A 23,451-nucleotide genomic window follows, 5' to 3' on the forward strand; every position below is an offset into this window, starting at 1 on the left:
GAAACAAAAATTAAGAAGAAGAAAAAAGAAAATTAAAAAAAAATCTCAGGTAATCTCACAAAAAATGTTTAAACGATACACAATGAACCACGTCCTTTCCGCGGACTGAAATATAGTATAGTATAAGAAAAAAAATGAAACTTTATTCTAATAACGGACCTGCCCTTCCTCGAGATTCAGCTCATCAGAAGCTTCAGCATCATAATCATACAAAGAGAAACAATATCCGAGAGTTGGCAAGCTTTCAGGTTTTGCTTCAGTCTCGATCTTTGGCGTTTCCTCAGCTTTGGGTTCTTCAGGCTTGGTGACGGGAGCAGAAATAACCGAGATCTGGTCTGGAGACTGTACGACATCTGCATCTTCCCCTTCCACCGTATAATCCACGGATGAAAATGATATCTGCGCAACTAGTCCCGGAGCACTAGTTGCCTGCAAAAGGAAGTTCATTTTTAGAACAAAAAATTAATTAGCTAACTTTTAAACGGAAGAAGATTTATAAATTCTAATACGCACAATTATTTTGGACATATTATTTTGTATTTTTGGTCAAAACGGAAAGATACCTTTCAGGTAAAAAACAAAACATTCGAAAAATAGTTTTGAACCGAACTTGAATTGAACCAACCTGATAAGTTACAGTACACTGCTATAAGGTTGGTCCAATTTAAGTTCGGGAGATCTGATCTTTGGAAATGTAGGACTAATTTTCCTAAGGGGTTTCATCAGCCGTCAGAGGAACATGAGTTGGTTTTGTTTTGTTTAAAACATATACTTACTTGATTTACGATAATATTTTATTAAAAAATGTTGACCTGTTCTCTCTCAACGTCCAGATAGTTATGAGGCACATAGCCTTCTTCGCCTCGATAGTTTCGTGCGCGAAGCCAGCCGTCACCATCGCCCTCCCCAACTACCTCCAATTGTTCGTTCTCAATTATGGACAGTTCATCTGGATTTTGCGCCTATAAAAAATAAAAATATGATTACATATGTTGGGTGATCCGTGATAGCCTAGTGGTTAACGGCAGTTACTCATCCGATCCGAGTCCGTGAAAATACGTTCTGACGTTGTCATAGAACTATTTGTATGGTACCTTATGATACCTATATGACGTAGATATTTTCTATATCCGTATTTCCACGGTTTTGGATCACATGAGTGCGTATTGCCCTAAGACTTCCGTCTCCTATACAGGAGGTCAGGGTTTTGATCCCAAGCACGCACCTTTAACTTTTCGAAGTTATCTGCGATTTACGAAATTAAGTATTACTTGCTTTAACGGTGAGGAAAACAGCGTGAGGAAACCTGAATAGGTATTCAGGTTTCCTCTCGCAGGAACTCGCAGGTGCGAGTTCCCCATAATGTTCTGAAATGTGTGTGAAGTCAGCCAATCCGCACATATCGCATCCGTGGTGGACTATGGCCAAACTCTTCTCATTCTGAGAGGAAACTCGTGCTCAGTGTTGTTGATGATGATGATGATGATAACGTCTAGTTCAGCAACGTTGACGCAAGTGTATTTGTGACCATATTCTCAGGTCCGTATTAGGCCAATTATTTTTAAACTTGAGAATTTATAGAGCGGCTGAAATTAATAATATATCTACTCTATTGATTAATTAATTATTGGCACGCTTTACTAAATATATATCTGGATTAATATTTTCAATCTTCAAATTCGAGATTTTGGATTGGATTGATATTAATTTCGGCCAATAGTCGAGTCTTATGTAAAAGGACACCGCATTAATCTATACTTATTTAAAATAAAAACTCACTGTATAAGAGTACAAGGCGGTGCATTTGTATAATGGTGCTGCAGGTGGTTCCGTAGTAGGCTCAGTCGCCTCAGACTCCGTCTCACCCCAGCTAACCTGGGTAGGGTCATCCCATCCGACTGTAAGCTGTTCAATTTGCATGTGTTCTTCTTCTAATGCAGCTAAAACAGATAAGTAGTCAGTAACAGTACCGTGATGGCTGTAATTGTACAATGAAAAACACTTTTAATAAAATTGAAGCTCTGGACTAAAATGAAGTGTAAAAATAAATTGATAGGAAATTTTTTCATTCACTTGTACATTGCATTTATGGCTCAAGTTTTTAAGGTTTCCCGGAGCCTCTCATCAAGCGCTGAGGGAGAACACTGAGAGGAATTTAGTGGCTCCGCACAGTCCGACCCTCAGTAGGTCAGGTATTCCGTATCTTAACCGTCAACAAAAATCATAATTTACTATGCAAGGCTGCAAAGTTGTTATTTGGCGGGAATGTTTGTACGGAATTCAGAGCAAGCAAAGGAGTCTAAGGTTGACCCACGAGCGAAGCGAGTAATTCAAATATAGAACCCTGAGCGTAGCGAGGAATCGTCACGTTAGAATTTCGAATGACTTTTCCGCGCTAGCGGTTGAAATGGATCTTTCTACGCAGATTTCAAACAATAAAAAACCCTTTAATAGCTAAACAGAGAAAAGGTAATTTTTGCATCAGATACCGTCTTCATCTTCTTCTGGCTCATCTTCATGTTGAGATGATCCAGATGTAGTACGCTGGTGACCTCCGGAAGTACTAGCCACGGCTGATGTGGTTGGGGCTTCACCTTCAGTATTGTCGCTGTCGTAAAATGAATCAGAACTTGGTTGATCCTGATTAAATACATCGTATCGTTAATAATAATTCTTTACTTATAAAAAGTTAAAATGATTGTAAACATGTCGACGTAAAGTTTAAGGGAATGACTTTTTACCAAGTCATTGGCGAATGAAAACCGCTCCCGCTCATAGAGCACAAAAATTAAATAACGGACTACTAATTACGCATGATGATTACGTATAGTATGCGATAGGTCGAGATGGTAATCGGAAAACGAACGGTATGAAACGGGGGGACGCCCCTCACACCCGCACGTCCACCCGCGCTATTCTACACTGGGTTAGCGCAGGGGCTATGCGGGTGTGCGGGGCGTCCCCATCCCGATTACCATTTCAACCTATCGCGTACTATATATACCTAATCTCTTTGATTTTAAGGGTAGATTCCTCTTACTTCAATCGCTTTTATCTAGTTTTCTTTGATAATGTGTAGTAGCCTAAGATCCACAACGAATTGAACAGACATGTCAGTCATGTCCAGTTTCCCTTCATTGAAGGCGAAATAACTACGAGGTGAGGCATTGTGTCTAGTTCGAAGTCTTAACTCTAGTCATGTATGTAACTCTTTTTATAAATGTATATTATCATTGGTTTAAGATCTAAAAACTTGATATTTTGCCTAGGTAAGTTAATCCTAGGTAAGTTTTTTACTATGAGGAGTGTCATAAGTTCATGTTTAAAGAAAACTAGCTGATGCCCGCGACTTCGTACGCGTGGATTTAGGTTTTTAAAAATCCTGTGGGAACTCCTAAAATTTCCGGGATAAAAAGCCTATGTCCTTCCCCGGGTTGCAAGCTACCTCTGTACCAAATTTCGTCGAAATCGGTTGAACGGTTCAGCCGTGAAAAGCTAGCAGATAGACAGATAGACAGACAGACAGACAGACACACTTTCGCATTTATAATATTAGTATGGATTTGGTTTAGAATAATTAAAATGAATGTAGCATCTACATATATGGGCGGATATGGACATAATTCACAATGTCACTTTAATAGGCCCAGCAATTATGGCGCTAGTAAATTATACAGAAGACGTGGACACAACGAAAGTCCAAGAATAGGTAATCGAATGGGGCCGCGACACGTGTTCGCAAAACTTCATATGATACTAACATATGTACATATGAAATGAAGTGGAATAATTACCTAGTGCAGGTACTCATGCAGGTTTCCTCACGATGTTTTCCTTCACCATTAAAGCAAGTGATATTTAACTTGCTTTCCTCGAACTCGGTTTGAGCTCGGCTCGATCCCGATGTCTTAGCCACTAGGCTATCACCGTTTTTTATAAAGAATCAAACAAAAAAAACATGCCATAATGTCTCCGTTATAAGCCTAGTAAATACGCTAAACTAGTTTAGTAACACGAGGACGTGGTACCTACCTAAAAAAAGTAGATGAGTACCTAAAATAAATTTCGCGATTTACGCCTACAAAGCTCAGATCGCACTTTACTTAAGAAATGCCTGAAAATCCACCATACAGCAGATCTCGTCAATCTCGACTATAGTCTGTACCATCAGACTGAAATAATGCAGCTCCCTATTCAGCTAAATAGAATAATATAAAAATTTGGTGGTGCATGGTTTTAGAAGACCCAATTATTTTTCATTCTTTTTTTGTAAATTATACCTAGGTACCTACTTTTATACTAAGTATCTCCTATATTTTCATATTAAATTGGGTTTCTAATGAATTTTAAATACATATCAAAAATTGCGGAACCAGCAGGATTCGAACCTGCGTCTGCGTTCTCGCCTGATACAGTTCTAACTCTTCAGTTGAGACTTTCAGAAATGGATTAACTGAATGCTACATTAAGATTTGGCAGAAACGTACGCCGCCGTAGGGGCCTACGGCGTAGACTTCCTCCGAATATAGCGGCTCTAACCCACGCACTAAACATACACACTCGCACCAGGTGGGCAGGGTCTTACAGCATTGCTAGGCAAAAATCCACCTGCGTGAGGCGTGGCGTGACGGATAATACATACATATAGTACGCGACGGGTCGAGATGGCAATCGGGGTATGAGGTTGGGGGACACCCCGCACAACCGCACGTCATCCGCGCTATCCCGCACCGGGTTGGCGCGGGTGTGCGGAGCGTCCCCACCCCGATTGCCATCTTGACCTGTCGTGTACTAAATATACAATATGCCCAAAGAACGCCGGCGCCGGGCCGATCCGCGGACGTCTTACTCTCCTTGTTAACTCACACATTCATTTTCTACATTTGTTTCCTTTTTTTTACTACTTATGTTTTCTATAATAAGTTTTTACATTGTTATATTACTTAACATACTTATTTTATGTTCTGAATTCACTTATGGTTGATTAATGTATGTATATTAATATAATAATATTATATAATATAATACAACGTTTTAACTCATTTTCACAATTTGTTAATTTTGTCCAGAAAATCTGTAATCTCTAATTCTGTAATTACCGTCTAAGAAACTTATTGTAATATTTCGCTGTAGATTTTTGTATAGTAAATAAATAAATAAATACTCACTGCTGCACCTGATGCATCAGTGCGGATACTTAGGAGACTGCTGCTTCGGGGCAGGGTTTCCTGTACTGCAAGCAAGTCGATTTCTTTCAACCATTCATCTACAGGCGCTCCACTATTTCGTAGGCACTCCAACCTAGCCTCATATTTAACTTTTGATGTTTCAGAACGCCTTATATTTGATCTCAGTTCATCCATACGTACTTCCAGTTCAGGTCCATTTGGGTCATTTGGATCGACCTAAAGTACAAATTGTGTCAGGTAACTATTTATCGACCTCCCTGGCGCAGTGGTAAGCGCTGTGGTTAGTGCGAGGTCCAGGGTTCGATTCCTGGCAGGGATTTGGAATTTTATCATTTCTAAATTTCTGGTTTAGTCTGGTGGGAGGCTTCGGCCGTGACTATTTACCACCCTACCGACAAAGCCGTGCCGCTAAGCAACTTAGCGTTCCGGTACGATGCCGTGGAGAAACCAAATGGGCATGGGTTTATTAAAAATTGCCATACCTCTTCCAGGTTAGCCCACTTCCATCTTAGACTGCATCGTCACTAGGTGAGATTGCAGTCATGGGCTAACATGTGTCTGAATATAAAATAAAATAAATGTGAGCTTAAACTAACCGTACATACGCGGGCGTACCTCAGATAATCTTTTACGTGTTTCATCTCTATTGTGCAGTTAAAATGGATCAAACTCAAACTCAAATCATTTATATTCAAAATAGATACCATTGTACATTTTATGATTGTTAATTGTTGAATTTGTAAGATTGTTATTTGATATTATTATTTGTTTAATTTTGATTTTGATTGATTATTTGTTAGAAATTAAAATATTACAAATTCATTTGGAATTGATAATGTAATGATGATAATTAATTACGTAACCTTAAAACAAAGCTACGAAAATTCCAAATGCGCTCTGATCTGAGAAGACTGAGACAACAAACTCTGCGGGGTATTCTTTTGATTATCTAATTTCATCGTGATCGTGTTTCTTGTACAATAGTGTACTTATGTAGTAAAGAAATATGCACCACCCAGACAAGTCAACAAGGCATAAAGCGAAGAGCCCACGTAAATGCTATAATTTTATGAAAATAAATAGATAAAAATAATAAATAATAATTTCTACAACGCTAAGATTTACCGCTGAGGTACTTGCATTATTTGCGTACAAATGTCTGTTCGTATGATTTTCGTCTGTAATATTGATATAACTGGCTCACCTTTTGTCCTGCATCTCGCATGGCTTGGTATAAGTATAGTTTACGAGTGGCATCTCTTACGAGAGCCGTCTCCCTTACGACTCTGGTTGCCCATCGTCGAGCTTCTTGCGCTAGAGTTTGTGACACAGTATCTTGATCCATGGTGACTGTGTCGACCGGGTCGTTGTCGCATGGCTCAAACTCATACTAATTAAGATAAATAAAAAGTAAATAATATGGTAGAATAGAATATATCGTTGTTTAATTTCTAACACCACGTAAGTCATTTTTTGGCCGATTTAAACAAGCCAAAGCCATTCGCTACAGAATTTACGCGTCGTTTCAGCCAGTCAGAAACGCATATATTCTTACCGTATCCTTGACTACCCAAATCTCTGAAAAGTAGCAACTAGTTTTTTCACTATCCTGTAAAGTTGTTTATTTTTACTTACGTGGTGCTAAAACATAAGCGACCAGCTGCAATAATTTAAATTTAAGATTCAGAGATCACATCAGTATTATAAACCCTTATTATAAATACGAAAGTGTGTTTATTTGTTGGTTTGTCCTTCAATCACGTTACAACGGTGCAACGGATTGACGTTGTTTTTTGCATGAGTATAGATAAAGACGTAGAGAGTGACATAGGCTACTTTTTATCCCGGAAAATCAAAGAATTCCCACGGGATTTGTAAAAAACCTAATTCCACGCGGACGATGTCGCGGCCATTAGCTAGTATTATATAAGAGGATATTTTTAAATATTAACTTTAACCTTTACTAACTTGAATATGTTGTTTCAGCACGGGATAATACAGGTACAAACACTGCAGATTGTATTCTCGTGTCAGTTGTTGAGCTTGATCTCTAATTTTGCCAAAAGAGTGTTGTGTAGCTGAACAGGTCAGTAATTCAGTACGACCCATCAGCGTAAGAAATTCGGAAACTTTTTCATATACAGCCGCCTCCATGCCTTGCATGCACGATTGTAGTTCGATAAGAAAATACCGAGTCTGTAAAAATAAAAAAAATGTAAAATAAGTCTAGAGGTCTTTAGATTTAATTTAATTTATTTTATTTTTAATTTTATGTTTTTTTTTTAACTTTTAGTTTTATTTAAGAATTGTCTGTTCTTATTATACGTTTATTTGTTGTATTGTATTTAATTTTTTATAATTAATTCACTGAAAAATGAAAACATCTCCGTTGAAGATATTAGATATACTAACCTGATGAGCATTCGCAGCGGAAATACTCAGGAGATAATCATTTCTCGCTCCGGTGGATTTCTCTTCCAGCTGGTCCCTACGAGATGACACTTTGGCACTGTTTTTTTGCAACGATGTGATCGATTGAAAGAACGACCCTTTTTTCTTTTTCAACCTGAATTATGAAATCAAACGTAAGTGGAGTATCTATAGGTCCATGTCATAAGTATAATGCATAGATTAATTATTGGTCTCGCTCCTAGTATAATGATTATAAAATATAACTATATTGATATAATAATACTACCACTACTCAGTTACTACTCTTCTCAATAGAAACAACTACCTATCTAAACCGATGGTTATAAGTGCCAATATGTTAGTCATAAAAACAAATATAATATATATAATATATATAATAAATGCACATTGTAAATAATATGCATTCCATTTTTATTATGCAAAACGTTACTTACTTTTCTTCAATATCTTTAGCCTTGTCTCGAACGTCATGTGCTGTGTGTTCTTCGTCGAAATAGAGTTTTTTAGTTTTGTCAATATCCGAAACGGTTAGCTGTAGCTCTTTATGTGCTTGGGCCAGAGAGTCTGTGCACTGTTTTGTATAAATAATGGAAAAATTAGTTGGAAGTTCAAGACACAAGATAAAATAAAATCATTTTAAAATATAAAATAAAATATAAAAAACTCTAAACCTGGTAATTATTTATATTTAAATTAATTTATGCAGATTATGTATAGATAAGAAAATATAAGTTTTAATAACAAAAATTAAAAGAAACCTTATGAGAATTTGAAAGAGAAAATCAATGGGATTATCTTTGTAACTTACCTTCTTGGCGACGGTAAGCTTGTGCTGCCGCAACAGTTTAGCTTCGTCGGCGATCTGCTGCTGGAACACTTCGACAGCTGCGAGTCTTGCGCGGGCGAGCTTCTCGTTCTCCTCCAACACGGTGCGCCAAACGTTCCACATGTTCCTGTACAAATAGTGCGTAGGTATTTGCGGTAAAGAGTGCCTACAGATAATGGTACTGGTTCTGATCGCAACTAAATTTTAGGGTATTCGCATTGTCTTTTTCTTTCCATTGTTACATATATCGCATTTTCTTAGTGTAATAAGGAAAGGACAGACAAACTTAATGTAATTTAGTACTGGCCTCGTGACTTTAGATGCCAGTTTTGAGCATAGTGTTTAAATTTGTTGTAAAAAGGGTATTTTATTCAAAAATTTCCGTCCTTTTCTAGCAATATTGAAAAGAAAAAGTTGCAGATACTCTTAATTTAGTTTAGAAATAAAACCGGCCGGTGCGAGTCAGGCTCGCGCTCCGAGGGTTCCATACTCGGGTATTTTTTTCGACATTATGCACGATAAATCAAAAACTGTTATAAATAAAAATAAATGAAATTCTGCTTAAAAATGTACAATAAGAGCCCTTTCATATGATACCCCACTTTGTATAGTTATCTTACTTTGAAAATGGAAAATACATTTTAATTTTTTTTGTGATATAACCACAAATTCACGGTTTTCGGATTTATTCCTTTACTTGTGCTATAAGACCTACTTACCTACCAAATTTCATGATTCTAGGTCAACGGTAAGTACCATATAGGTTTTCTTGACAGACGGACAGACAGACAGGCAACGAAGTGATCCTATAAGATTCCTTTTTCCTTTTGAGGTACGGAACTCTAAAAATACCAGAATCGACACCAATGTTAACAAATCCAAACGTTATATATATTATAGAGAAAAACGAACTGACATATTGACATACAACTTATACCGTTGGGTCTAGAAAAGTTAGAAATGTAAATGTACTAAATGTATTAGGTTTTTATTTTTGTCCGGCCGAGCCGACCATCCAAGGAGCCGACACACTAGCCGAAGTCAAATCATTTACTTGTCATTTAGTCAATTTTACTTGTACCATAACATCCCTAGCATAAGCATCATGGTAGGTATGTAGAGCTATGTTATGCGGAACGCTGCCTACACGACCTACGGCGGACTACGCGGCCTACGCCGTCTACGCATCTACGCGTCTACTAGCGGCTCTTTGATACGATAAGTAGGTAAATGGCCATTTGATCCTGTTTTTTCTACAAGTATTTAGGAAAGTTTTAAACTAAGTACAGTAATTCACATAGGCCAGTGCTTGGATTCACAAAGTCGAATAGAAACAATTGTGAATTAAAAATTCATATGAAAATCCGTCACTATGCAATTTATATCGTGAAAACTGATACTGCGTGATCCGAACAAGCGTAGGTGTTCGTTAAAAGTCATCTTTTTATAATTATAGGCAAAAACAACACACGTGGGAAGTCTAATGATGTGACTGGACGGCGTCTATAAATATTATTTTTTAAATCTAGGATCATTATAAGGCCGGATTTTCACAAGTGGAAAAATAAAAGATAAACTACGAACTTTTTGTGAATACGATTCACGATACTAGCAAAAACTATCTCAGAATAATAAATGTACCAACCATTTTTCTTCCGCGCCATCTACCTTCAAATCAGGAATATTTGGTATTTTCTTATTCAGATATGCCGATGATATTTTTAGCAACGCCTGGGGACAAAAATAATTCCTTCAGAATACGTATGTAGCAACTTATGTATAGTCCGTACAAAATAACTTATCACGCGCCATTTCAACTGTCATGAAAAGTACGATTCGCCTTTAAAATAAGAACTGAAATCGTACTTTTGACATGACAATATTTGTAACAACATTTTCATAACTTGCTTAAAATACTTACGAAATAAAATTACCACACCATTTTAACATTTCGTGCTATTATTGTTTATCGGTCATGTTTGTCAGCATTTTAAAATTGTTACGAATATCGCATTGTGCAGTAGGCATTCATACAATTCTGTATTCCTGGGCGACGTAAAGGTTAAACATGGCATTAAAGGTAACATATACTTCCCTGAGTTTGGAATTTCTGACATTTGATGAACAGTATATAGGTATCTAATCGTAGAAATCCAAACACTAGAATTTTAAAATTCTAGAATATTTAAACTAGAATACTAAATTTCATATCCTTGTCAAATAAACTGAGGAATAAAATGACTCTGTATAATTTCGTAAATGGTTAAAATAATATTAAAAAATATTTTAGCCTTACTTCCACGAGTATATATAGCATATATAAGTACTTAGTACGCGACAAGGTGACCTGCGGGTGTGCGGGACGTCCCACTCATACCCCAATTGCCATCTCTACCGGTCGCGTATTGTATTTTGGTTTTTAGTTTTTAATTTACAAATTATGACATTTTTTATACTAAAATAATTTGAAAATCCAAAAAAAAAGCACTATTACGTTTTCATAGCCTTAAGTTTTTTTCTTCTGACTGCCAATTTTTTGTCAAATCATTAACTTACTTCGGAATATGACTTTTCAATGGCCGATCGTTTGATAGTGTAAGTGCGTAGATCTTCTAACAAATCGCATTCATGTTGATTCTTAGCGTGGAGCTTCGCGATTTGCTCCGCATGGAGATTCTTCAGAAACTTCGTATAGTTACTCTGAAAAGTGGATTTTATTTTAAACATGCTCCATTGTACTTAAAGAGTTACAAGTTTAAGAATATAGTATATATACTTCCTCGATCGTGGTTTTTATAATTATTTAGGAGATGTCTGTGTTGTATGTCAGTAAGTACGTATATAGTAGATACTTGTTAAAGAATCGAGACAAACTGAGACTTGGGAGGAGTAGGAATTTCAATGAAAGAAACTAATGAGGTCCTTAATGGCACTTCAGTCGTGACTCAGGACTCATCGTACTCGGAGCCTTAAATGACGCCACACTAGTTGACCTAAAAAAACTTTTCAACTGATCTCTGCCAAATAAACTTGTTCGAGTCTGAGTCTAAATACATACTAAATGCACATACAGCAGGTACACGCTGAACCTGTAATTGACGACCTGTTTTTGAAGCAACTTTATTTTCGCCATTTTGACGCTGATAGCAGCAGTTAGCGTACTCGAAACTAAATGTTGTATTGTAAAAGTCACAGAACAAAACTAATACCTATCTCAGTGGTAAAACTAAATGTCGAAACAAAGACCATTTGACACCAAGTGACAATTTTAATGTGTGTTCTGTGGGGCGGGCGCTTCGAAAAGACACAAAAAATAAATGTCATTTTATATGGCACACGTTTCCAGCGTGTTCATATACAATTTCATTTCAGTGGCACATACACACACAAATAACAGCGCGGCATAACGGCAAATTCTTAGGAACTCTTTTTCCTGGGATTAAAAATATTAGTAGCATAAATTACTGCTTCTATAATATTCTGTCTAACAGTCTGCTAAAATAGGTTCAGTTGTATTAAAAATTAGCTTGGACAGATATATAGACAGACGAAAGTTTTTGAACAAGTTATTGAAACCCAAATGGTTTCAATAACGTGTTAATAGCCCATAGGTACTTAAGTATGTATTGGTTGTAAGAAGACATCTCGAAGCTTCCTGAACATTGCCCAACCCAGTTGGATTCGGCGGCTGACCAATATCATCTAAGGTTAAAACAACATACGTTAAACTCTATTATTGTAACTCCGAAAGTAACTGTTGGTATGTTACCTTTTCACTGCTCAAATGCAAAACGGATTTTGATGAAAAGCACAGAGGTAGTTTGTGGGTAGTTTGCATTCTGGAGACTGACACAGGATACTTTAAAATTTAGAAAATCTTATTTATCCCACGTGACATTATAAGTCCAGGTAAAACAAGGTCGTAGATATCACCTAGTCAGTTTATTTGAAACCTATATATCTAAATATATAAAAGGAAAAGGTGACTGACTGACTGACTGATTGACAGACTGATCTATCAACGCACAGCTCAAACTACTGGACGGATTGGGCTGATATTTGGCATGCAGATAGCTATTATGACGTAGGCGTCCGCTAAGAAAGTATTTTTGAAAATTCAACCCCTAAGGGGGTGAAACAGGGGTTTGAAATTTGTGTGGTCCACGCGGACGAAGTCGCGGGAATAAGCTGGTATAATATATTTTTTTGATAAACATAAAGTAATATTTGAAACCTATGAATACAATTTTTTTTAATGATTTATCTAACATTTTCATTTTAAAAATTGTAACAGATTAACAACATAGGTAATAGTTTTACAGGTAAGTAATGGTAAGTAAACAGAAATTCAACACATTTTTTTTGTTTAGGTAGGTACCTACTTATTATTTTTAAGCAAATGAATACCTGAAACCAACCTGAATCCAATATTAATAATCAAAATAAACTGAATTTGTAAATCGTAAGTCAATTTAAAGCGTACTTATACGTAGCTATCTATAATTACAAAAATAATCAAGGGATGATCAAGTATTGCGTACCTGTCTACTTACTTGCTCTTGTAGTAATTGGAAGTTCTTTGCATCATAACTCTATGCTCTTATCTCATATGAGCAGTCACGAGATGTCAATTTTAGTTCAAAATAAGTCTAACTCAAAAAAAATATTGATTTGCACATACATAGGGCATATTTCATACATATCATTATGTTAGCGATTACACTCCCTACTCGAACAGCATCTCCTATTCAACGAATGGACCAATTACTTAATCTAAGATCATTGATCTCGACACTGACCAATAAATACGTTGCATCTGTTAAAACTAACATGTGAGTATTACTGTGAGTTATATAATATCAAAGCTTCTTTCAGTCGAGTCTCAAGCTAAAATATTGGCGCATTTGAGATTATTCATTGACAAAGCGATACGATGTCATTAATGGAACGCAGGTACAGCATTGCTTGAGACTTTGGTATGGTAGCGCGCGTCATTTTAAGTTCCTATTATCACCTATTATCAGTAGTGAACATGGGGATTTACTCACCTTTCTAGGCGGAGGCTGCATGGTGAGGCGGAACGCCGAATAGACGGCGACCGATGAGCGCGAAACGTGGATCGATGGCGAAGCACACAAGCGTGACCGTGTTCTGCCGCGTTCGCCCGTCGCACGTCCGAGGCGGATTCCACGCATGCGCCCGCAGGCCCTTAGCCTCGCTTACCAGTTACCATAGACTGCTACCCCCTTAAAGGGTACCTATCACTAGGAATCTACTTATATACCTACTTTACAAAATACTGCACATGAACAGACCTAAGAATTCAGAGCGGAGGAGTTCAAGAGTTGATACAAACGGTTATAAGCAAAGAGTTTCTCTTATCGTTCGAACTACTTACTAATCTTTTCCAGGTACTAAATCCAATTAGGAAAAATGGACGATCGTATGGCAGAATGAAAAATTTTAAGAGATGGTGACGAATAAAATTCAAAGATTATCGTTTTTACTCTAGGAGTCGAATATACATAATACTTATTATTATATCATATACTATATATACTTATATCATATACTGCCTATTATTACACACATATTAAACTTCTCCTTGGATCATAAGATCTTCCCTACAGACTGGAAAATGGCCCATGTCATTCCCCTACCGAAAATTGCTAATCCTAATTCTTTCTCACAGTTTCGTCCCATTTCGATTTTACCTATTCTTTCAAAAATTATAGAAAATGCTGTTTTCAAACAATTATCCACGTTTCTTTTTAAGAACAATCTTATGAGTCCCTTTCAATCAGGTTTTCGGCCCTCTCACAGCACCATTACAGCGTTAATCAAAGTCACTGATGATATTCGTTACGCAATGGATAACAAAAAAGTAACTATTATCGCCTTGTTGGATTTTAGTAACGCCTTTAATTCAGTTGACTTTGATATCCTGCTTGGTATCCTTCGATCTCTTAACATATCCTCCCCTGCGATTGACTGGTTTCACTCTTATCTTCACGGTCGCCTACAGAGGGTGCGCACTGAAGAGGCTAACTCTGACTGGGCTTACCTCTCTGCTGGTGTACCTCAAGGCGGTGTACTATCCCCTCTTCTTTTTTCAATTTTCATCAATGAAATCACCAAAATTATTAGTTCTAACTACAACCTATATGCAGACGATCTGCAGCTCTATAGGCATGCAACACTGTCAGACTTGGATGCAGAGATAACAGCAATGAACACAGACCTAGTTGCTATTAAAAATTGGGCGGACTCTTTTGGTTTATTAGTTAACCCTAATAAATCACAGGTTATGGTCATTGGAAGCAGGCCGCTAAGAAATCGTATTGCCTTCAGTGATCTGCCTTTGGTTTCTTATGATGGCACACCCGTTGCTTACACATCCACAGCGAAAAACCTAGGATTGACTATGGATGGCAACCTCGCTTGGGCAGCACATATAAATCAGATCAGTAAACGTATGCATTATTCGATCCATTCCTTGAGGAGACTGCAGAATTTCCTTCCGCTGCGTACCAAAATTATGCTATCACATTCTCTGTTGCTTCCGATTCTCGATTATGCGGACGTCTGCTACTTGGATGCTACCGAAGAGCTACTTGACAAACTCGATCGACTTCAAAATTTGTGCATACGGTTTATATACGGCCTGCGCAAATTCGACCATATTTCCGATTACCGTCGTCGGTTAAAGTGGCTCCCAATACGCTTTCGCCGCAATTTGCATATTCTGACTGTTCTCTACAATGTTCTTAATACCTCTTCCCCTGGTTATCTACGAGAGCGATTTCAACTATCCCGCCCTCCTACTAGACCTATGCGGTCGTGTGTCTCGAAAAATCCTCTCGTCACTCCCCGTTGTAACACAGTCTTCTATAACAAATCTTTCACCGTACTAGCTACCCAACTTTGGAACTCACTTCCTGAAAATGTCAGAGAGAACTGCCACTCAGTACACTCATTCAAATACAGAGTGAAGCAGTATTACCTATCATTAATATAGAGTATTTTATATATTATATGTATTTATATTTTTCATATATTATGTATATAATTATTTATGATAAGTATTATTATATATAAGTTGATTTGGGTATTTATTATAAGATATTTATGTAGTTTATTAGATTCTAGTACCGTAGACCTATTCCACGTCTTGATACGCCTTACTCACAACCTTGAATGGGAAGCTGGAAGAAATCTCTGTTTAGAGATAAGCATTTCCGATGTAACTTAATTTATTATTACTTTGTAACTACAATTTTTGGTACATGAATAATAAAAATAAAATAAAATAAAATAAAAAATATATTTATTTCAGGCACAAAATATAACCCTTTACTCTGTGTTCTTAAAAAAATAATCATGTAAATGTTAGTATAAGTACTAACATTTTCCATTCTTATTTACTCATAGATATATTATATCAGAACAGAAAAAACTAATATTTAAAATGATTAGATAAAAGGGCTTTTATTTGTCTTTATAATATTTTTTATTAGACTACCCTATTAACCTCTTTTCGCACTGCATCCGATAAGAATTCGAGTGAACTCAGATTGGATTCGGATATTCGGTAACTAAGAAAATATATAAATAACCGGTCAAGTGCGAGTCAAACCCACGCACCGAGGGTTCCGTACTATAATCGTATTTTTTCGACATTTCGCTCGGTAAATCAAAAAATATTGTATTATTATCCATTAAAAAAAACCATAAGAAAAAATTAGAATATGCAGGTAAAGCCGTTTCATATGATACCCCACTAGTATACTTAGTTATCTTACTTTAAAAATTAAAAATACTAATTATTTGTTCATGAACACATTTTAATTCTTTTTGTAATGTAACCAAAAATTCACAGTTTTGGATTTATTCATTTACTTGTGCTATAAGACCTACCTACCTACAAAATTTCATGATTCTAGGTCAACGGGAAGTTGTATTATAGGTTAGGAATAGATTTTCTTGACAGACTCGACGGACAGACAGACAGACAGACAGACAGACATACAACAAAGATGATCCTCTTATGGTTCCTTTTTCCTTTTGAGGTACGAAACCCTAAAAATACCTTCAACTCTACTCAGATACCTGATGGATAAAGCTTGTCAATCATCGACACTTTCATTTCCTTTTACACATCTTTTACACCTTTATATTTATTTAGTAAGAGCGTGGTAAGATGCTTTCCGTGTTATAGAGAGAGAGAGCCAGTGCGTGCCACACCTTTTACAAAAGCCGTTATTTTATAAAAGCTGAAATTTCTCCGCGTATTGTCCCCAGCATAGGGAGGAACGATCAGCGACTATGAAATTTGGATCATGATTAGCTTTGAATCGAATCGCGTGATTGCTATATGAACTCGCTATATATTATGATCCTTCCGCATATATATGAGAAGCATCTGATCTAGCACAGGAATCTAGTGTCAACAAATGGCAACCCTTGGCGACTGACATAACACCACTTTTTAGGTGTATGAAATATTTCATCGTAACAAACCATTGATATGATGCAACCATAGATGAAATTATTGGTCTCGCTCCGCAAACCGTGCAAGAAAACCCTAAAAAATGTTCATTTGTTTTTGTTATTTTCAGTGTTTGATGTTTAATAGTCCAGCAGCCACTGCCTGATTTTTTTACTGATTAACTAGCTTATGCTCGCGACTTTATCCGCGTGGACTACACAAATTTCAAAGCCCTATTTCACCCCTTTAGGGGTTGAATTTTCAAAAATCCTTTCTTAGCGGATACATACCAAATTTCAGCTCGCTCCGTCCAGTAGTTTGAGCTGTGCGTTGATAAATCAGTCAGTCAGTCAATCAGTCAAGCTGAATCTTCGTGAGTAGGTTCGGTTCGACGAGACGTTTTCCTCGGTGAAGATTCAACCAATTAATGAGTTACAGACCTGAAGTTTTGGTATTTTGTGTAGAACGTCGACCCAAAACCGTGAATTGATTTAAAAATAGGTACAATTCAATTATTTATATGTTGCATGAAAAACGAGACACTTCACACTTAGACATTAAACTGAAGAAGGTAGCACTAGACTCCGTTGTGACTCCAACACTTCTATACGGTTGCCAGACATGGCCAATAACTATGGACATAATACACAAAATACAGGTTGCTCAGAGAGCTATGGAAAGGAGCATGCTAGGCCTAAGACTAAAAGACAAAATCAAGAATAAATTAATAAGAAAAAAAGACAAAAATTATTGACGCGGCAAAGTTAGCATGTCTCCTCAAATGGCGCTGGGCCGGACACATAGCAAGAGCAACCGATGGACGTTGGACGGAGAAAATTCTCCATTTGTATCCACGCGACGCGCGCCGACCGAGAGGCCGGCCGAGGCGTCGCTGGCACGATGACATTGCAGAGTTGGCTGGAAATACCTGGACCAGGCTGGCGAGAGATAGAGACAGATGGAAAGGGATGGAGGAGGCCTATGCCCAAAAATGGGTATTCCAATGACATAGCGAAGTTAGTGAATGACATTATATTTGTACAATTTAATTGGCTGACTAAAAATAATAATTGACTTTTATATTATATAATTTAACTGACTATTGTAATTTATTTTTGACATAAGTACTTACAAATTCACAATATTATTATAAATCTAAGACGATGTGATTATTTAATTTAATTTAATTTTTTTATTAATCATGATTTTTACCTAAAACTGTTATAAAACTTTAAAATTGTACCTACCTATAAAAACTATTACGAATATCATATTGCATAATTGTTTGAATTTTTGTAATAGGTATAAATTGTGGCTAATTCCTTTGTACACAATCTCTAAACTAAACTAAAATATCACGTCTAAATCTATTGCTATCCCTTTCATTATGTTGCTTGCGGAAAAGGAAAGTACTAGATTTAGACCTGTTAATTTAGTTTAGTTTAGAGATTGTGTACTAGAGAATCGGCCCCATTGTTAGTCTTAATAATATGTAAGTACTTCTAATTGCCATATCAACTGTAATTTGTGTGATAAATTGTATGTAACCATAAGATTGAATTGAAATAAAGGCTTTTTTTTTTATTATTATTTATTTATTTTATATATTTTCTAATCCTGGTTGGTGGAGTATCATTGTTTTGGGTCAACGTTCTACACAAAATACCAAAACTCCAGGTCTATAACTCATTAATTGGTCTACGAGTTAAATACCTGTGACACGCGGACAGAAAGTTACATTAATAGGGTAATGTTACCCTTTGGGTACGGAACTCTAAAAAATGAAAATCAAGACGTTCAAATCTCCCAATTAAAGTTCAATTTTCTTACGAACTCATCTAATTGTTCCACTATTGTTAAATAAACCGTTAGTTTTGTTTTCAATCTCAAAAGGCTTCAAGGATTGCAAAAATATACATACTTAATAGTAAACTATTTGCTAAGTAGGTAGGTACCTATTTGATTCTTAGAAGTTTTAACTCGACCCATGTGTGTTAATAATATGTAATACTTCAGTAATACAGCATGTCAGTGATGCGGGACTGGCTCCTTAACTTGCTCTTCAAGACACAGAGGAAGCGAAGCGACCACATTGTTACCTCGAAAATCAAGTCACCCATTCAGTTACCGACTTGGGTCAAAGTTGCTTACCCAGCGCGATTGACTGATATGTCGTATTCAAGGTCACCAGCTGCTATTTTAATAATAAAGTAACTGAAAAGATTCTGTAGATAATAATAATAATAAATAAAAGAGCACTAAGCACTTACCGATAAATTAAACTGTTTTCTTTTAGCTCTATGTTTTCTTCGAGATTCCATTAAATGCGGCCACTTATTCAATTACAATTAAGTACTTTGTCTAATATAAATGTTACAGTGTCTAACCAGAAACGGCTAGCATCGTTCAATGCATCGTTCAATACCATTCTTGCGTCCAAATAAATATTAACTATGTAAGTATGATGTAAGTACCTACTCGTATTATTTATTTTGTGTTACCTACTAAAACAATGATGTTCCATCAATAACCAACTGGCAGCTATCTTTACTTATAAGAAAACTGTAAGTGAATACTAACTAATAACCCGGCTGTCTTTCTGTCAGTTAGTTCTGAACTAGTTAGAGAGTTGAAATTTTCACAGAATGTGTATTTCTATTGCCGCTGTAACAACAAATATGATAAGAATTTCAAAATTACCACCATAAAAATTTAAAAAAGTGTTATTTCTTTTACAAAGGTACGGAACACTTCGTGGGCGAGTCCGACTCGCACTTAGCCGATTTTTATCTGTCCTGCATAAGCATTGCACTGAAAGTACTGATTGGATTAAAAATTTAAAAAACTTGGCATATACTTAGGGTTGACCTTTAGTACAACTTTGTACAAGAAAAGAATTTTCAAAAGCGGACTTGAGGAGTTATGTAGGCAAAAAAAATTATTCCCTATCCTGAAAGAGCATTGTTGTTTTTGGGGATAAAAACTATCCTATATAATGATCTGGATTATTAGCTATGACTATGAGTACCTTTACCGAGTTGCATTCAAATCCGTTCGGCAGTAGTTTTAGCGTAAAGCGTGCACACAGACAGAAAAAAAAAATTTAAATATAAGTATTTAATTATTTAATGTACACAAATCGTTTAGTTACAGTTTTATTATACGTAGGTATAGATTGTAATATAACACATTCATGTGTATGAAATAAGTAGTACCACCCGTGCATAGTCGGGTCGGGTCAACCAGTCGACAAGAGTTTTAATCAATACGATTGATATATTTTATCATTGTTTCTGATAAGGACATTGATAATGGTTAGATTACTAGAACTATAATACACAAGTATTGATAGGTGTACTTGGAGGATTCTTGTAGCCAGTAAAACTTCAGCCTTCTATATTAAAGACACTTTAATTTCTATTTCTATTAATAATTAGGATACACGACAAAAGCATGGTTGCACTTAGTGCAGACCACAGACAACGACTGACTTAGAAATTCTGAGTTGCCATAATACAGTTCAACACTCCTCCTCAACCCTGAATTTCTTCAATCTCTTACTTCTACACACTATCTTAGTTTTCTGACATTTTTACCTAACTTTACTTTTACAACTTTCATAATCTATGACTTTTTATATCCTTCTGTTATTCTATACTTTTTAATCTTTGACAAAAATATTCTTTGACAATTAAGTTTTGACAATTTAATCTAAAAAACAACCAATAATGTAAACAAATAAAACGATATTTATTTAATAAATTGAGTAATACTAATAACTATTAATATTTACTAACACTCTTCTATTCCCATACAGGTTCTAAAATAATTAAAAAGATTTTTGTGCAGCGGTTTAGTGAACACATCTGCAACTTGTTCTGAAGTGTTAATATACACCAATACAATAACATTCTGTTCTATTAAGTTTCTAATAAAATGATGCTTTATATCAATGTGTTTTACTCTTTTGCTATTTTCTCTATTTTTAGCTATGTGGATACAAGACTGGTTATCTTCAAAAATAATTATACTTTCACATTGAATTTCAAGATTATTCAAAAGTCCTTTAAACCACACTGATTCCCGTGCTATCATACTTAGAGCCATATATTCTGATTCGGCAGTTGAAAGAGAGACCGTTTTCTGTTTTTGAGTAGACCATTGTACAATATTTCCATATAACAGTAAACAGTAACCTGACACTGATTTTCTATCAACATCAGCTGCCCAGTCAGAATCACAATATCCCTCGGCTACATTCTTACATGGTTTATTCTTATACACTAATCCATAATTTGCCGTCTGCTTTAAGTATCTCAGAACTCTTTTCAGGTAGGTAAAATGTTTATCGGATGCATTGTTCTGATACCTACTAAAATAGCTCACCGCAAAAGACAAATCAGGCCTAGTACAAATAACTAAATATATCAAACACCCAATTAACTCACGGTAAGGCTGGGTACAAGTATAACTTTCTGGTTTTTCTAGTTTCAGTCCAACTTCACAAGGAGTAGCTACACTTTTACAGTCCTTCATGTTAAACTTTGTAAGAACTTTTTCTATATAACTTTTCTGATGAATTTTAATCATACCTTTAGAAAACTCTCTTTCTATTTCTATCCCTAAAAACTTATGAACTTGACCCAAACTAACCATTTCAAATTGTTTTTCTAGTTTAAACTTAACGTCTTTAATTTTCTCTTCACATGCACTCATAATTAAAATGTCATCCACGTACAGAAACACATACACACTTATCTCACCATTTTCGTTTTGTAATAAGTATAAACAACTATCATAATCTGAGCACTTGAAGTTGTTTGCACACATAAACTCGTGGAATACTTTATTCCAACACCTTGGGCTTTGCTTCAAGCCATAAATTGACTTGTTAAGTTTGCACACTTTTTCACTATTATGCTGACCTGGTAGACTCATGTATATCTCCTCCTTAAGTATGCCATGGAGAAAAGCAGTTTTCACATCCAACTGTTCTATCTTTAGATTGTCATGATTTGCAATTACAAGCAATGACCTTAACGTTGTGAGTCTTCCAACAGGAGCATATGTTTCTTCATATTGTGAAGTCTGGAAACCTTTTGCCACTAACCTGGCTTTGTAGTTATTATCTGATTTCTTTCGAAATACCCATCGACTTTCTATGACTTCCTTATCCTTTGGTCTTTCTACCATAGTCCATGTTTGATGTTTCTCATGTGACTGCAATTCGCTATCCATTGCTTCTTTCCATCTGTCACTTTCTACGCTTTCCACTGCTTCTTGTAATGTCCTTGGTTCATCATTTATAAATTCTTGAGAAATGTATGCAGCATGGAATGTCTCATAGTCTTCTAACCATACTGGTCTTTTTCTTTGTCTCTGTTCCCTTTCTGTATCATTTATTTCTTGATAAGGTTCGGTAGATGTCTTTCCTGTACTTTTTTCCTCAGTACTACTTATTGATTGATCTTGCTGGCTCTTTTCTCTACAAGGCAATGGCAAGTTTGATGGTAAGTCATCTTCTTCTATGTATGTAAAAGTTTCCATGTTACTTCTTGGTTTTTCATTAAATATTACATCTCTACTTCTAATAATTTTCTTCAGCTCGGAATCCCAGAGTCTATATCCATTATCACAGTAGCCAACCATGTAATACTTCTTTGATTTCACATCAAACTTTCCATTTCTGTGCTCCTTGCCAATATGTACATATGCCTCAGTACCAAAGGCTTTTATTTTAGAATAATCTGGACTTCTACCATACCAAATCTCAGCAGGTATGACACCTCTGCTGGTTGGAATTCTGTTAATTATGTAGGTAGCACTGTATACCGCTTCTCCCCATAATTGTTTTTCCAAACTTGTGTCGGCTAATAAAGTTCTTGCCTTTTCTACAACAGTTCTGTTGAATCTTTCTGACTTCCCGTTTTGCTGGGGTGTGTAGCTTATTGTAAATTCAATTTTTATTCCCTTTTCTTCGCAATAGCTTTTAAATTCTATGTTGTCATATTCCTTCCCATTATCGCACCGAAATCTAGATATTTTCTTATCAAATTGGGTTTCTACCAAATTTACATATTTCTTGAAACACTGTAGCACCTCCGTTTTGCTTTCTAACAAATAGACTGTTGTAAAATGGCTGTAATCATCAACAAAACTTAAAATATATTTCTTGTTACCATATGTCGCTGGATTAATTGGACCGCACAAATCCGAATGAATAACTTCTAAAATTCTCTTACTTTTGTAATTATATTCTGCAAATGGCAATCTAGTCTGTCTTCCCTTTAAACAAGGTTCACATAATATTTCTTTATTTGAGTTTTCAAAAGATATTAGTTTTCTAGACTTCAATTTTTCTAACTTTCCTTTTGAAGCATGTCCAAGTTTTCTATGCCAATCATTCTGAGTTTCTGAAATGCTATAAGCTTTCTGTGCACATAATTCTTCATCTTTCAAATTTAGGGTTAATCTGTATAACTTATTTATTTTATTACCTTTTAGTATTGTTTTGT

General features: G+C 35.9%; 1 protein-coding gene across 2 annotated transcripts in view; it reads right to left on the reverse strand.

Moving 5' to 3' along the window:
• Nucleotides 1–19,458, reverse strand: part of nwk (nervous wreck) — a 32,680-nt gene extending 13,222 nt beyond the window's left edge. The window contains exons 1-13 of one of the 2 annotated variants that reach the window (XM_069508548.1): nt 19,207–19,458; nt 11,005–11,148; nt 10,094–10,179; nt 8,431–8,575; nt 8,057–8,193; nt 7,602–7,755; nt 7,158–7,385; nt 6,394–6,579; nt 5,169–5,405; nt 2,490–2,640; nt 1,780–1,940; nt 813–962; nt 160–429 (exon numbers count right to left, since the gene is read on the reverse strand). In XM_069508548.1, the coding sequence (XP_069364649.1) occupies nt 160–429; nt 813–962; nt 1,780–1,940; nt 2,490–2,640; nt 5,169–5,405; nt 6,394–6,579; nt 7,158–7,385; nt 7,602–7,755; nt 8,057–8,193; nt 8,431–8,575; nt 10,094–10,179; nt 11,005–11,148; nt 19,207–19,257 (2,100 nt within the window). In that variant the 5' untranslated portion in view covers nt 19,258–19,458. Of the gene's footprint in view, nt 1–159; nt 430–812; nt 963–1,779; nt 1,941–2,489; nt 2,641–5,168; nt 5,406–6,393; nt 6,580–7,157; nt 7,386–7,601; nt 7,756–8,056; nt 8,194–8,430; nt 8,576–10,093; nt 10,180–11,004; nt 11,149–13,496; nt 15,710–19,206 lie in introns of those variants that run through there. The other variant, XM_034983488.2, reaches the window with a different exon arrangement.
• Between the last annotated feature and the right edge of the window lie 3,993 nt (nt 19,459–23,451).

This window comes from Maniola hyperantus, chromosome Z (genome assembly GCF_902806685.2).
Source record: "Maniola hyperantus chromosome Z, iAphHyp1.2, whole genome shotgun sequence".
Lineage (NCBI taxonomy): Eukaryota > Metazoa > Arthropoda > Insecta > Lepidoptera > Nymphalidae > Maniola > Maniola hyperantus.